The sequence below is a fragment of the Stylophora pistillata genome, chromosome 1 (assembly GCF_964205215.1).
Source record: "Stylophora pistillata chromosome 1, jaStyPist1.2, whole genome shotgun sequence".
Classification (NCBI taxonomy): Eukaryota; Metazoa; Cnidaria; class Anthozoa; order Scleractinia; family Pocilloporidae; genus Stylophora; species Stylophora pistillata.
In genome coordinates, this window is record NC_142519.1 from 8414051 (window position 1) to 8430160 (window position 16110).

The 16110-nt window shown below is 38.6% G+C and overlaps 1 protein-coding gene across 2 annotated transcripts; it reads left to right on the top strand.

Moving 5' to 3' along the window:
• The first annotated feature begins 1442 nt into the window (after positions 1 to 1442).
• On the top strand, positions 1443 to 15543 carry LOC111346855 (uncharacterized). 2 transcript variants are annotated; one of them, XM_088756424.1, is made up of 18 exons: positions 1446 to 1577; positions 2923 to 2977; positions 4374 to 4726; positions 5211 to 5375; positions 5447 to 5560; positions 6598 to 6720; positions 6837 to 6933; positions 7482 to 7700; positions 8518 to 8894; positions 9342 to 9509; positions 9854 to 9964; positions 10772 to 10888; positions 11513 to 11603; positions 11828 to 12217; positions 12461 to 12583; positions 13485 to 13610; positions 13858 to 14241; positions 14659 to 15543. In XM_088756424.1, exons 2-18 carry the CDS (start codon positions 2959 to 2961, stop codon positions 14919 to 14921), a joined length of 3240 nt encoding a protein of 1079 aa, XP_088612550.1. In that variant the 5' UTR covers positions 1446 to 1577; positions 2923 to 2958; the 3' UTR covers positions 14922 to 15543. The 2 variants fall into 2 exon arrangements, with proteins under 2 accessions (XP_088612547.1, XP_088612550.1); XM_088756421.1 differs by lacking the exon at positions 2923 to 2977 and having other exon boundaries at positions 1443 to 1577.
• Positions 15544 to 16110: the final 567 nt, after the last annotated feature.

The window sequence follows — 16110 nt, forward strand, 5'->3', positions numbered from 1 at the left end:
GTTTGCATCACGCACTAAACTAAACTTTTTAGTATCTGCGGTATATGTTTTTCATCGGAATTAATGCGTTTCTAGCCCGGAAAGCAAATGAAAACAAGCAATACGGAATATGACATATCCATTGGAAAAATATAGAGATTTGATCTGATAAATCGCTGATAAGATAGGAAAGTTTTCCTTGGAGATTTTTCTGTCCACATTGATGCGAAACAAACCGCGGGAATTTTCTTCTCTTTCCATTTTCAACGAGAAAGATGCTGTAAAATGCGTTCCATACAAACAAATGTGGTTTGATCTGTTATAGGAAAATGAAAATAAGACGCTTCTAACCATCCATCTCATGATTTCATCGACTCTGAAGGACGTTTGTCGCTCGTGAAACATTTATCGTAATCTGAAAAAAATTACGTCTCAGTGAAGTAAGCAGCTTAATGACTCCTTGTATTAACATTTTAACTCATCGTTTTTCAGAGTTAGAAGCTCACGTCTTTAACATGTTGGGTATTGAATTTAAGGTTTCGATAACATTAAAGGGTCTTCATCTTTGCTTTTATCAAAGAACAAACATTGACTAGTTCCAGAATGACTGTTGATTTGTTACTCGTCTAGTTAACAAACTAGACGAGCCTATACTTGTTTCATTTCGGTTGTTATTTTTGGCCTGAAGAGGATATCAACAACTGATAACAGTTGAGACAAGTTAGATCGTGCATTAGAGACTTTGACCTATGTTATTAAAATTCCTCAGCTTAGAGAGAGAACACTTCTTGTTGATGATCATACATAAGATGGTATTCCTGCTTAGTGAGCCGACAAAAAGTACGTAGAGTTCAAACACACATCGTTGGATTGATGAAATTGATCTTTGTGTTTTGGGCTTTTTGCCAAGAACATACGGCGGACAATGTAGACGTTTTATTTATGTGACTGTCGCCTTAATACTGGAAACCTTTTAATGCTATTTCAAAACCGCTATACAAATATTTTAAGCTGATAAAATAGTCTGTCAACTTTAACAGAATTCACCCGGTGATAACTCTCACGTGCCTTTGCAAGTCTTGTTTTCTTTCGTAGTATTGTTTGGCTACAAAAGGATTTCGGAAAACGAATGAGGCTGCTACACACAAGGAAATACATAAAAAATTTTTCATAGGCTCATTTTTTTTTGGAACTAGACCGATTTTGGCTGATGATTTTCTGCCTGACACCAGCGTATTTAAACCACTCAGTATTTTTTTTTTTTTTTTTTTTATCACAAACGTTTGACAGATCAAACTGATCAACATTTCGGTAAACATTTGCTAATCAGAGAAACTGAATTAAAGAAAATACGGTTTACGGTTAAGCTGCACGTATAACTTATTGTTTTGGAAGCATTTGGGAATGATCTAATGACCGTCACATGACAGATATGAATGCTTTTAAGTCCTTGACCACTCGTTTGACAGTGGTCATTTCTGACTGACTATAGCACAGTTCACTTCATAAATTACAAGCCATGATTTTCTCTGCCATATTCTCAAAGAATTATCTGCTTCGTTTGCTGTGGATTTGCTTGATGCAGGAAAGCCTAAATGGTATTTCATTCATTTTTTAATTTGAAATTTTTCGTCATTTTTGTTCAATTTTCTATTTATTTTGCTGTTAATCAGAGTAGTATAGGCTTTTGACTATAGATTGGTCCTGTAGTTTAGTAGTTAAGCTACGATCGTGGCTCGTAACAAACCTTCACTCTAGTAAGTAGCAGGAGTTCGTTAAGCAAATGTAATTGGGTCAACAAACCTAAAAGCTGTCAGGCGATGAGCTTAAGTAAATTTGGCCTTTTAACGTAACGTCAGTTCAGTTTTAGCGAGAAATAGTCAAATCCAGCGCCCCACCTCCATTTAGAAGAAACTATAATGAAATACTGTGTCGATAACCTATGGTAAAATTGTCCAAAAAATTAGTATGCCTTTCTTTTCCTTTGGTCCAAGCAGACTTCTTTGCAATGCTACCAGTATCCTTTGCGTTCCTAGTTGATTTGTGACACTATATGTTCAGGCAGTTCTTCAAAAGGAAAGAAAAATAGTCCTAACTGTTAAGCGCGATCCTTATGAAACGATTTGGGAAAGATCCCGAGACGGCAACTTCCACATCGAAGTGTGAAGGATGATGGGAGGAGGGTGTGCCACCCACCGAAAGTTTTCCATCCACCCGCATTTCCTTCTCCTGTTGCACCACTTATGAGTCTAAACACAGGATTGACAAATACCGTCGACTCAGAATGTCAGAGAGTCACGCAACTTGCAAAATTCATGAGTTTGCTCCCCTTTCATTTTTTCCCATCATCTTTTTATTTTTTCTTTTTCGAACGCGAGCACATGGTATTATTGACCCTTGTTTTTACTTTCTTAGAAACAACTGCTTTTCGCAAGATATGGGCAACCAGCCCTGATTTCCAAATTTTACTTGAGGCAAGAGTTTCAGCTTCAGTTTTAGTCGTGAGAAACATTGAGCCCTGATTTCTGTGAATGACCTCCTGTTTCCAGCTTTATCGTAATCTGCTCTTGGTCAACTCTGAGGAAATAAATTCGACAAATTAAAAGAGAAGCAAATAGAGAGGAATATCTTTGAATCACTCTTTCAATTAGCAGGGGGATTTCTCATCAAGAGCTAACTTTCTGTAGACACAGAGTATTGCTAACTATACCAAACTTTTACAGCATGCACCGATAAGTATTATTGAATCAGGATGTTAGCTCAATTACCTCTGTCTCCATTTAACCCTCACGTGATTGCCGATAGGTCCCTACTGTTTTTAAAATATAACACTGATACAACGATGATGTCGTTAAATAACGATTTACAGAACATTTTTGCCATTTTACATTTTGCAAATATCACTTATTTAAAAAAAAAAGTTTAATCTTTTATCTTTCCTAGCCGCTCAGAGGGGAAAGATTGACATGCAAGTAACAAATGATGACCCTAAATGCCAGTACGTGTCATTCAGCAGCAAATTCTCTGATGACGGAACTCCCATCAGAGTATTTGCTTCCATTAATCATGGAAACAAGTCATTTTTCGTCATTTTTGTTCAATTTTCTATTTATTTTGCTTTTAATCAGAATAGTATAGGCTTTTGACTATAGATTGGTCCTGTAGTTTAGCAGGTAAGTCACGACCGTGGCTGGTAACAAACCTCCATTCTAGTAAGTAGCAGAAGTTCGTTAAGCAAATGTAATTGGGTCAACAAACCTAAATGCTGTCAGGCGATGAGCTTAAGTAAATTTGGCCTGTAACGTAATGTCATTTCAGTTTTAGCGAGAATTAGTCAAATCCAGCGCCCCACCTCCATTTAGAGGAAATTGTATTGAAAAACTACGTCGATGACCTATGGTAAAATTGTCCAAAATATTAGTATGCCTTTCTTTTCCTTTGGTCCAAGCAAACTTCTTTGCAATACTACCAATATCCTTTGTGTTCCTAGTTGATTTGTGGCAATATATGTTCAGGAAGTTCTTCAAAAGGAAAGAAAAATAGTGCTAAGTGCCAAGCGCGATCCTTATTAAACGATTTGGGAAAGATCACGAGACGGCGACTTAAAAAGCTTCCACATCGAAGAGTGAAGGATGGTGGGAGGAGGGTGTGCCACCCACCGAAAGTTTTCCATCCACCCGCATTTCCTTCTCCTGTTCTACTGCTTATGAGTCTAAACACAGGATTGACAAATACTGCCGACTCAGAATGTCAGAAAAGTCACGCAACTTGATAAATTCATGAGTTTGCTCCGCTTTCATTTTTTCCATCATCTTTTTATTTGTTTTATTTTTTTTCCAACGCGAGCACATGGTATCATTGACCCTTACTTTTACTTTCTTAGAAACAACTGCTTTTGCAAGATATGAGCGACCAGCCCTCAATTCCAAATTTTACCTGAGACAAGAGTAACAACAAACCTTCAGTTTTAGTGGTGAAAAACATTGAGCTTTGATTTCTATGAATGACCTCCTGTTTCCAGCTTTATCGTCATCTGTTTTCGGTCAATTCTGGGGAAATAGTTTCTACAAATTAAAAGAGAAGCAAACTAAGAGGAATACTTTTAAATCCCTCTTTCAATTAGCATGGGGATTTCTCATCATGAGCTAATTTTCTGTAAACACAGAGTATTGTTAACTATACCAAACTTTTACAACATGCCTCGGTAAGTATTACTGAATCAGGATGTTAGTTCAATTAAGTTCTGTCCACTTAACTCTCGATATGTCGATATGAAACACTAATACAACTATGATGTCGTTTATTAACGATTTACGGCATTTTTTTGGAATTTTTACATTTTGCGAATATCCATTATTTAAAAAAAAAGAGTTTAATCTTTTTATCTTTCCTAGCCGCTCAGAGGGGAAAGATTGACATGCAAGTGACAAATGATGACCTTAACTGCCAGTACGTGTCATTCAGCAGCAAATTCTCTGATGACGGAACTCCCGTCAGAGTATTTGCTTCCATTAATCATGGAAACAAGTCATCAGGTGTCCATGACTTAGCTTTTCTTTGGATCGAAGATGTTACAACAAGCAGTTTCAAGGCCTGCCTTGTACAAAGCGTCAAAATCATTGTAGGTAACAGCACTATGATTGATTGGTTTGCATTCCAAGGATCGCAATCGGGAGTATCACATGGCCAGACACGGTTTAAGGTTTTCACTACCGGATCAAGATGCAACTGGGTTGCGTTTTCTCAGGTACCAATGATTTCCGTTGCTCTAGGTTGGCGAATGACTGCTCCCTTACCTTCTTCCTTTGTTTATTTAATTTTTCTTGGCAAGACTAATCTGAAGTCCTCAAACCCTCTATTTCATTTTTTCCTTGACTTTGTAAATTTTTTTTCTGTATTTCTTACTTTCCCTGATAAACCATTTATCTCCCCAATTCCTTCGTTCCTCATTCATGTTCTCTATATCATTCAGTGTATTTTTTACTCATCTGCATTTGGTCTTTACGCAATTTCTCTCCACTTAACTAATAATTGTATTTACCTAATCGTCTATCTACCGATCTACTTATTTATTTACTTATTCATTTGCTCCCTTCCTTTCGTCTCTCATTTTCCGTTGTCTCTCATTTTCCATTTTCCACCTTTAAAGTTTGTGTCACGTTCCGTTAAAACAGTCCCAACTATTTTCAAAAACAAACAAAAAGCCTCTGTGTTATTTTCTTTTATATCAGGCATTTTTATCAGTTCCCAAAATCCACGTAACTGTGCAGCATGGAATTCCAAACAAAGGGCAGGACGCGATGAATGTTTGGATTGCAAATATCTCCACGAATCGGTTTGAAGTTTGTTTACAGGAATCCACTACATTCAGCGGCCTTCATGACAAGTTTTCGGTGGTACGTAAAACGTAACTATGACAAAATTAATTTCACGCGTCTATGACATTCCTTCAAATGCTTTTTTGCAGAACTGGATGGCTTTCGAACATTACCCGTCTGTTTGGGGGGCAAAGGAGTTCTCAACAGTAAAGTTTTCCCAAAACGAGATACCATCTACAAGAGACAGTTACGCCTTGTGTAAGGTATGACAGCGCAAAGGTTAATTCCACATACTTTCAATGTGATCACTATAGCTGGTCTTGTTCACCTTAAAACGCTTTGCTTTGCTTCTTGACCTCTGACAAAACTATAAAGGTAAAAAAAAGATAAAGTCTGTTTACGAGCCAGTGGCCCATCAGGCCGGCGCTTAACTAACCGGTTTCTGTAGCATAAAGCGACTAGGAGTATTTCTACTCCGCCCTGGATGGGATGCTAGTCCCCGTCCCAGCATTCATTTAAATTCGCTGGAACCCATTTAAACACCTGGGTGAAGAGAGGCACTGTGAGAGTAAAGTGTCTTGCCTAAGAACACAACACAATATCTCCGGCCAGGGTTCGAACCCGGGCCACTCGATGCGGAGTCGAGCGTACCAACCATGAGGCCACCACGCCTCCACATGACAAAACTATGTAATGGAATTATTTCTTCCAATTGCGTACCTTGAAAATAAGGAGATCTTTTACTTTAAACAAACGTTATTCCATCGCCTTTAAAAATTTCTACCCCCCGCCCACCTCATGCCTCCTGTATAAGGAATTCAAAATAAACTTATGGCGGGTGAGTGATGCTTTAAAAACCGAATAAAATTAATGTACCTATTACGTATTTCAAAACGTGCTCAATGCCCAATCTTCCTGGCAGTGATAGTGTAAGCTATTCTAATTTTTTAAAACCGAACCACTAATTTCTGAGATTTCCATAAACATAAACACTATCCCTACTTGCCATTGAAAGGTTCAAAATAACCGGCTGCGGGCGAAAGAAAATTTATTTCACCCTAAGGGATAAATAAGAGTAAAACCCATGAATTTTGAACATATGAAAATCGTATATGTGTACTGCGGTTTCATGACAAGTATGAAAGCGATCCTCGCAGTAATAAACCCTGCCTAGGTAATAGTGGAAACAAGGCCTGAAAAAAAATTCAGGCCTGTAAAGTGTAACACCAGTTACCCTTAACTCGGGTTTGTCTTCAATTACACATGGATATAACTTTTCTCTATGTTCTACGACTTTCAGAATGTTACCTTTTCAAGTCCATTTTATTCTGCACCAGTAGTACTCACCACAGTCATTAATGGTGTCGTTGACAATGCAAACAATGTGTGCCCAGCGAATGGTCCACTAATCACTTGGCTGGAGGTAAGACGACATAATTTGGGGTATTTCACTTGATGAGATTATTAAGTAGCCACAGTAGGCCAAAACAGCGTCTATATCAACGTTTGTACATGTACATGTTTTCTACGTTTTTATAGGAAGTGACCACTTCTTACTTTCGAGTGTGCATTAAGGATAGCACTGGATACAACGGTCAGAGGAGCAAAGTTTTGGTAGATTACCTGGTTATTGGAGGTAAGATGTATTAAAGGAAACTTATTTTTATACAAATTCTTCTCCTACAGATACTGGTGACTTCTCTCGATGGACCAAAGGCAGGGAGGGTGATTATTCATGGACCTGTAGTGTTTCTGACAGCTGTCAATCAGTGTGTGGAATTGCACACGCGGTCAAAAAGAGAACGAGATACAGATGTAGTCGGTTATGGTCTCACATGTTTATCAAATATCGTTGCGTTGCATCTAAAGCCTCAGTGGTTATTTAAGTATAAACACCACAGGACCTAAATAATTCAGTTCCATAACAAGAATTAATTGGAGTTTGGAGTTGCATGAATAGTTACAGATGATTTACAATGGTATTATGTGAAGAGCTTTGCAAAGACAATGCCGCTGATTTCAGATTGCTAAATGTGGAACGAACGCAATGTGATAAAGTGCTAAAAAGCTGAAAAGCACGTTCATTTCTAAGGTAAACATCACCATTTTTTAAACACGGTGAAACGGTCTCTTTTCTTAATAAATACCTGGTACTCGTGTCAAACATGAAAAATTCGTTTGCAGATCTCGATCCCTGTACAAAGGCAAGTTGCAAGTATCACAGCCATTGTGTTGCCTTGTCTCCAAACAAATATACCTGTGCTTGTGAAAGCAGCTGTCCATCATATGAAGAACAGGTCTGTGCGTCTAATGGCCGCACATTCACTAACTTGTGCCTGTTAAAGAAGGAAATATGTAAAACTCGCGGGAATTATACCAAGTATCATCCTGGCAGCTGTACAGGTATATTTCTGAGAGCCACATTGATCCATGTAATTGTTAAATGCAGCAACCTCTCGTTTCAACTTTCTCAGTTACTTTTTGGGAGGGATTATTGAGAAACAAATGGTTTTTAGGCGCGTTCTTTCAATCTTGAAACAAATTTAGTACCACAGAAATTAATTTTTGCAGAAAACCAAGGTGATTTGAAAGAAAAAAGAGGAGAGAGAATTCATTTCATCTATTGGCAAAAGATCGTTACCAAGGTCTTTGCTTAAAATTTCCGTACTGCCGGTCAAACAAGATATATGTATGAAAAATTACAACGAAGCTAGAGATGTTCTGCAAAGCGACTCAACAAGAAACGGATGCCCTGCCTACTCTTGGAACCAATCAGATGGCAGGATTTGTGAAATATAACCCGCTCAAGGAATATAGATTATGTAAAGATGAAATAATTTAGTGTAATAAGAAAAATCCATGTCTCAGATGGGATTTAAACCCACGACCCTCCGTGGTCTAGTCGGATGCTCTAACCACTGAGCTACTGGAGACTCTATAGTGAGCAAGGGTCAATATGTGGGTATCGACAGGAGCCACTGTGAGTTTCATATGCGCTGATCTAAAACTTGGCTGTGTAGCCGCGCGATGCGGCTCCAGTCCATACCCACAAATTGACCCTTGCTCACCATAGTGTCTCCAGTAGCTCAGTGGTTAGAGCATCCGACTAGATCAAGGAGGGTCGTGGGTTCAAATCCCATCTGTGACTTGGATTTTTCGTATTGCATTATATATAGATTTTAGAAAAAGAAACTCAAATTAAGCTTTCAACTCGTTGTAGGTTTCCCTCTTCAGAAAGGAAGACATCAGTTCCGAAATGTTCCTTCCTGGGCAGAGGATCATTGTGAAGTCATCAAATTTAAACCATTCGTATTTTATCCTGATCAGAAAATTTACATTCAACTTACGGTTAATCACGTGAACTACAGTGACTCCACTGTGGTACACGAGGCAACGACACCTTGGGTTGAAAGCGTCAACAGCACTCAGTTCACAGCCTGTGTCACTCGAGCTGGTAGGAATGATTACCCCTCAGATAGCTTTGCCACAGTTGATTGGGTCGCTTATCAGGGTGCTCCTTCTGGGGGAGTGGCAGGCCAGAAATGGTTCTCAAGATGGTGGACTGGGACTAGCTGTCAAACAGTCACCTTTGCTAAGGTATAGTGAGTTGTAATGTCTCATTTTTAATTTTCTTCAAAACGACGTAAGAGTACACAAAACAAGCAAAAAGATTCCCTGGATTGTCTTTTTTTTTCCGCACTCCAGACATACAGACCTCTTTTCTTTAGTTTTAGAAAGCTAGGCGTAAGGGGAGGAGAGATCGCGGAATCCACTTTGCAAGGAGTGAGTGATGTTCTTTAGCAGTTAAAGATAATGCTTCGCAGCGTCTGACCTCTTTTTGAACACTTTAGAAATATACTATTGTGAAAACAGTTGGAAAAGGGTTCAGATTACTCAATACATGATAAGCCTGCTTTTTTATCTTCTTGACTTGTTAGTTCGTCTGTTTGGTTTTAATTCATAGGGGTCGACATGATTTGCAGATACTTTTAATTTCGGTAAAAATCAATTTCTTTAAAGAGTTATTTCCTCTAATTTCTAAAGGGAAAATATTCGAAACCACCGACGATTTTTGCAACAGCTGAGCACTACAGATCGCGCCTTATGCATGATGCCACCAGTGTATGGCTTGAAGATGTCACAAAAGCTTCCTTCAAAATTTGTCTACGGGAACTGCAGAACTTCGCAGGGGTTCATGACGACATATCGGTGGTAGGTATTTCTAACTCAGTTTTTTCAGTCGCTATTATTTTTGGTAGAAGAAAAAATACAGAGCAAAACAGCTTAAAGGGATGGAAAATTCTGCCAATTATATAATGTGCCATCATTCCTCTACCAGAATAAGATAACTTCTTAAATTTGAACTATTTCGTGAGAATATAATTCTTCTAATTTGTATGCTTAGAATTCTCTGTTGAATGGAATGACTTAAGTCAGATACCAATAACTGGTATTTATCTCTAGTAGTGTATCAATGGTAGCTAGAAATGAAACCCTAGAATTGAGAGCGACTTTCAGTGGTTAATACTGTACCCATTTTACGTTAATTTTTTTAGAACTGGTTGGCGTTTGAGTCCCTCCATAGACCATTGTTCTCAGAACACAGTGAAGTCACTTTTCAGAATAACGTTTTGCCTTCCGAGAATGACAATTTTGCTTTTTGTAAGGTGAGCACAAGACTGAAAACAGAATTAGGGCTGATCACTAAACCTTAGAAATTCCCTTCCCAAAAGTTTGGGCCACCCATCGACCTAAAAAAAAAAATTGTGGAAAATAGATTTCGTATGGTGACTGTTCTTGAAGTGCCGTTTGTGAAATTGGATAATGTTTCTCAGCAAGGAAACAGAATCATTCAGGCAAAGTTTAAATGTGCAAAAACGGCTCGGTTCACGCAAGTCACAATAATCTCATTTACATAAAGCGAAATACGAATGAAACTTGCCATTCTTCAGACGTAAGAATCCTAGTTCACTGCAAACCTGACCAAAGCATACCATGACTTTGAGACTTTAGCAATGCAATATTTTATTCTTTTGAATTAGCTGAAGGCTGTAACATATAACGTAACTCCTCCTCACATAACGGTTTTTTTCCACTAAAACTCTTTCAATGACTGACCAGCTGTGTTTATTATCCTCATGTCTCTATGATTTACACCATTTGAGAAATTTGTCCCATGTTACCGTCCATCTGTTAAGTTAAAGATGGTAAAAGATCACGTGTGACGCCAAAACGTGGTAAGAACAAACAAGTGGCACACGAAGTGCAGCCGTCTTCTATGACCTATTAATGGATGGAACCACGGCAACAAGGACTGATTTATTTGTTTTATATGATTGAAAAAAAACAAGATTCTGTTAATAGTGACATCATCTATGTGTCTCTCCTCCCCTAGATCATAGGTAAGAACTAATCAAAATTCTTGTAGGTTTAGCCTATGATATGATAATAAATTCTTTCTTTCGTACCCTAAGAATGTAAGTTTCGGGTGGAGCTACAGAAAATTACCATCAGTGTTGTTAACGGCAAAACATTCCACAAAGGACGGAAATGCAGCCGAAGAGTGCAATGGAATTGTAAGCTGGATTGAGGTAATCTGAGAGGCTAAAATTACTGAGAAGCATTGGAACATTCGTTCAGTTTTCTCCACTATGTTTTTCTACTGCGTCGTCAGCATGATCGAACAGCAAACGACAAAGACGAAAGAAAAAGCTTGAGTATCCTATGATGAGAGAAAATAACCCGGTAAACGGTTGGATTAAAATGCAATAAGTCACGGAGAATCCATAAAGGGAATGCTAAATCAAAAGTTTTACCATATTTCAAGCTGCTCTAGTATTTATATTCTCAGCTTTACATATGAGTGTGACTCAGTGAGTTCTTGTGTCATGTCGTGAAGTGCCTTTTCTTGTGTCCAATACGCGTTATGCCATTTTTCCCTGATTCATGCTACCTCGAAACTTTTTTGATAGTTTCCAATCTGCCTATTTTGCCACCTCTTTTTCCCATGAGTTACTGTAAGTTACTGTGTTCGTATCACATATTTCACCTGAACGACAACACGCAAAGTGAAAAAAAACTTTCATTGATATGTACTCCACGAGGGACTGGTTGGGTTATTACACACCATTAAGGTCATTTTCCTGGAGAGCGATAGAGCTGACTTGAACAACATATCCTTTTGACTTCTAAAGTGTTATCTCTTTCTTTCCGAGTTCATCACCCGTTCCGGCTTCCGCATTTGTGTCAAAGAACTCTTCATCCAGCGTTTCGATCCATTGACGGTGTTATATGCAGTACTATCAGGTAAGAGTATTAAATATTTCAAAATCACTTCGCTTATGAGCAAACCCCCAAAGCGTTAAGAATTTGAATCAAAAGAGGCTTGAACACATATGGACGTAGGGTCTTCAAACCCTGTGAAAAAATATCTCAGGGCCCCTAGGTCCCCTAATCTCTGACAACACCTTCCTCTCCCCTTTCCTCCCAAGCGAAAAGTTTACCTTTCGTTTCACCATTTATTCCAACAGATGTTTGCGAGGATGACTGGGAATATTTCAATGGATATTGCTTCAGAAAAGTATCTTCCTGTAATTCTTGGACCAATGGTCAGGGAATATGCGCAGCCCTGGGAGCTAATCTACCAAGTATCCATAGTCAAGAAGAAAATGTTTATGTTCAGAGTCTACACGGTGGAGAACATTCTTGGCTGGGACTCTCTGATACCAAATCTGAAGGTCCCGAAGGGACCTTTGATTGGAGCGATGGAGCACCATTTGACTTCCATTTCTGGGCGGAACACCAACCAAAAAAATCACACAAACAGAACTGTGTTCATACACTCGGTTTCCTTCAAGATCATCGGTACCAGTGGAAAGATGTAAATTGTACTGAATGTCACAGATTTACTTGTAAGAAAGGTAGGATACAGTTTAAAGGATAATGGAAGCTATCACCAGCAGTGAGGAATTACTGACGGTGATGAGATTGATGAGAGTGATGAGAGCAATAATCTCGGAAAAAAGAGATGATGTCATGATATGTCTCACAAATTTTCATTTTTTTCTCAGATGCAAAATTGCATGGAGATGAAGGTCAACAAACTGACTTCTCCACTTTGATACTTGCATAATTTTAACTAATTTCTATCTTTACTTTTACAGACTACGACGAATGCAAAGATCTTTCTTACGATTGCCCAGAGAATGCCACTTGTGTGAATAGAGATAGTTCATACTCATGTCGATGTCCTTTTGGATTTCGTTTGAATGGAGACAACTGCTCGGGTTTGTAAAAACGTAACACCTTTAATTAACAGCACACAATATGGTTACGAAGGAAAATTATCATATAAAACAGTCTAAAACCGTCACTCAAGATACAAACAACGCCTGTTTAAGAAAATTTAGGAATAAACCTTCCTTTTGAGCGCGAGTTACGAAAGTAAACCAAGTTAATTTATCTCAAAGTTTTCCCTCAAGAGATTTACCAGTTCAGCTAACGATATAAAAAGGCTTCTGATTTGGGTCAATTTTAGATGAATGACGTCATCTTTATTGCTATCTCTGATGTCGGAGAGATACAATACAATTTTTGGCCTAAACACTTTTAGATCTTCATTTTCCTTCATTGAGTTATCTTCATTCTTTGCCACATGCTTTACGGAAATCACTGCTGCTTGTGTCTTATTTTTATCAAATTACGATGGCCCAAGAACAAAAGAAATTGCCTTACCTTTTGAAATGGTAAAAACTCAAGATATTTCACACAGTTTTGGCAATATTCTCTAAATAGGCTATTTAATATGAAACGTATGTGGCTAAGATTCTGCCATTTTCCAAAACTCGACAAATCTTACTCGAAAGGTCTCATTTTTCTTACTCCCGAAACATTGCGTCATAAAATAGCACTTCGCCAAGATCGCTATCTGAGCACGCGTACTATTTCAAAATTGTCGTCTTTTCGTAAAGTTTCCTTATGGATATAACTGCTGGAAACCCTAGAGTCCATCATTTAAAAACTGTATTTTTTAAACTAACATTATACTTCTTTCTAGGTAACATCGCGTGATCGCATCGCACCACCGAATGTTTTACTTATGACATTTTTAGTGCTCGCGCTATGTTCACGTCCAGATCTCGCGCGATCAAAAACCGTATCAAAACTGTAATTTTGTTCTTCAAACAGATATAGACGAATGCAAATCTGGGTCATTTTCTTGCCATGAAAAAGCCCAGTGTGTAAATATTCCTGGTTCTTACTCTTGTAAATGTTCAGCGGGATACACAGGCGATGGAAAAATAAACTGTACATGTAAGTAACAACTTTAGATTTGGTCTCCATCCTTCTCTCGGATACTGATCAAACAAAATACACCCGACCTCAACTCCCACTAACCCGAGCTTTAACGGGATGTGGAAAACGGATTGGAGTTATGCGGGGCGCTCTAGTTCTTTGAAGTTGAGGAGAAAGTGCTGAATGGGAGACAAACTTTACTGAACTGCATTTGTATGTTGTGCCCTTTTATTCAAATTAATTGTTTCAAAATGTCTAAAACTAGACTCAGCAGCTAAGGACTGTGGTGAGCTGCACAAATCTGGTAGAACAACCAGCGGCGTTTATACAATCGACCCTGATGGTTCTGGTGCCTTTGATGTATATTGTGACCAGACAACAGCCGGTGGGGGGTGGACAGTGTTCCAAAAGAGACTGGATGGTTCGGTTAATTTCTACCGCGGCTGGACCGATTACAAGAATGGCTTTGGTAACTTAAATGGAGAATTTTGGCTGGGACTGGAAAAGATACACCGTTTGACAACAACGAAGAAGAGGCTCCGAGTAGATCTGATGGACACCACTGGAAACACTGCTTACGCCGAGTACGACATGTTTGCAGTTACCAGCGCGAGGACAAAGTACAAGCTTAGCCTTGGCAGTTATTCAGGTGAGTGAACGAGGTTTGTCATCCTTGTTGATACAAGAATTTGTACTTTATAGTGGACCTCTGCATGTGATGTTGATATTGGTTCTCATTAATTACGGTTTAAAACATGGTAGAAATCTTAAATTGGTCATTTTTACAAATATGCGTATTATTTATCAGGTGGGAGGTCCGTAATGAAAAACATTGTACCCGAGGCATTTAGTTTAATTCATGGTTATAGTGTACTTAGAAACGATGAAATTGGATAATTGAACGAGATAAAAACACGATTCCGCGCTTTGCAGCGCCAACTCACGCACAACCGTTTACGTCTTATTTCTGTGATGTTACAGTATAATTGATTAAGCTGAAATTGCATTTACCCGTGCAACACAGTCATTATCAAAATATGTTTAGGCTTCTTGGGTTTTACTTCAGGAACTGCTGGTGATTCACTTTCTCTTCACCGTGGCTATTTCTTTTCAACCAAAGATCAGGACAATGACAACTGGGGTGGTCATTGTGCTGTGACTTATAAAGGAGCCTGGTGGTACGAGGACTGTCATCACTCTAACTTGAATGGACTTTGTCACCGTGGGAAGCACTCATCTTATGCCGATGGAGTCATTTGGCGTCACTGGAAAGGACACTACTACTCCGTCAAGAGAGCTGAAATGAAAATTAGACCAGTTTCATTTTAGAGCTTCCTCTTTTGTTCCCATTTCAACATTTTTTATCCTAATTTAGTAAAGGCAACTAGAAGAAGCAGGATTAGATATGGAGACAAAATTCACTAAGACAGAGTTATCCTACCAATGAAAACGATTCTGTATTGTACAGCAAAGAAAAACAACGAGAATGATCCCGTCATATTTGTCCATAATGATTGCGCAAAGATACCTCAACTCATTCAAAAAGAAATTACCGAAATCGATTTAATACGTTTGAAAGAACGTTCTCGATAGTAATGCAAAGGTACTGTTATCAAGTAACGTGATTGTATGAAAGTGTGAGTGTATCCTGAATGAGCCATTGGCTGAATCAGAACACAACAATGGGGATTAGAAAACCTGCGCAAAGGCCTTTACAAAGAGTAGTGCGGTTGATAAACAGGTTCGACTGTGGTTTCAGTATTCTTGTCTTTCAACCTGGCAATTGCTTATCATCACCCAGAGGTTTTCGATTTAATCTTTTAGAGGCTACCCACTATATAGAAGCTTCATTTACCCCTTTCTTATGTTCAATATTTAGTTGAACCGTTCAGGTTCTATTCGATTCCTGTCTTTTGGTCATAATTAAATTGGCAATATTCTTTGTTTTCAACAGTTCCCACGCTCTTAAAAAATAGCAGTCAGGCAGAACAAAGCTGAGATGTTATTGAGGAGATTGCTTATATCCGATAAGTTAATTATCTGCAAATGTGGGTAATGGTAAGGAATAAATTATCTGACGACAGCACTAATTAACAAATGGTAAACACCACAGCGTACACTATTGAGTTATGGATGCACGCGGGAGGTTGCTAAGCACGAAAGACGCGTAAGTCGTCCGATTTCACCTTAACTGATTGTAAAGCGCGACTGATTATCTATATAGTAGTTTGCGCTATATAAATGTTAAATTGTTGTTGTTGTTGTTGTCGAGTGCTTAGCAAACCTCCCAAGTGCATCCATAATTCAATAGTGTACGCTGTGGTGTTTACCATTTGTTTTATAACATAACATTGACACATTGTAGCTAAAGAGTTCCCTTTTATTTAACAAATCTTACGCGACCAGAAAAAATAGCGCGCGCGCAAAATAGTCTTTGCATTTGCTCACGTCAGCAGCGTACACCCATGGGCAAATGGGGGACGCTAAATTGACCAATCAGAGCACGCACTTTACTTTG

Coding starts and splice junctions, on each gene's coding strand:
- LOC111346855 (XM_088756421.1), top strand. CDS start 1,499: ATGATTTTCTCTGCCATATTCTCAAAGAATTATCTGCTTCGTTTGCTG. Junction 5,561..6,597: donor ACAGTTACGCCTTGTGTAAG/GTATGACAGCGC, acceptor TACGACTTTCAG/AATGTTACCTTTTCAAGTCC. Junction 12,584..13,484: donor GAATGGAGACAACTGCTCGG/GTTTGTAAAAAC, acceptor TTCTTCAAACAG/ATATAGACGAATGCAAATCT.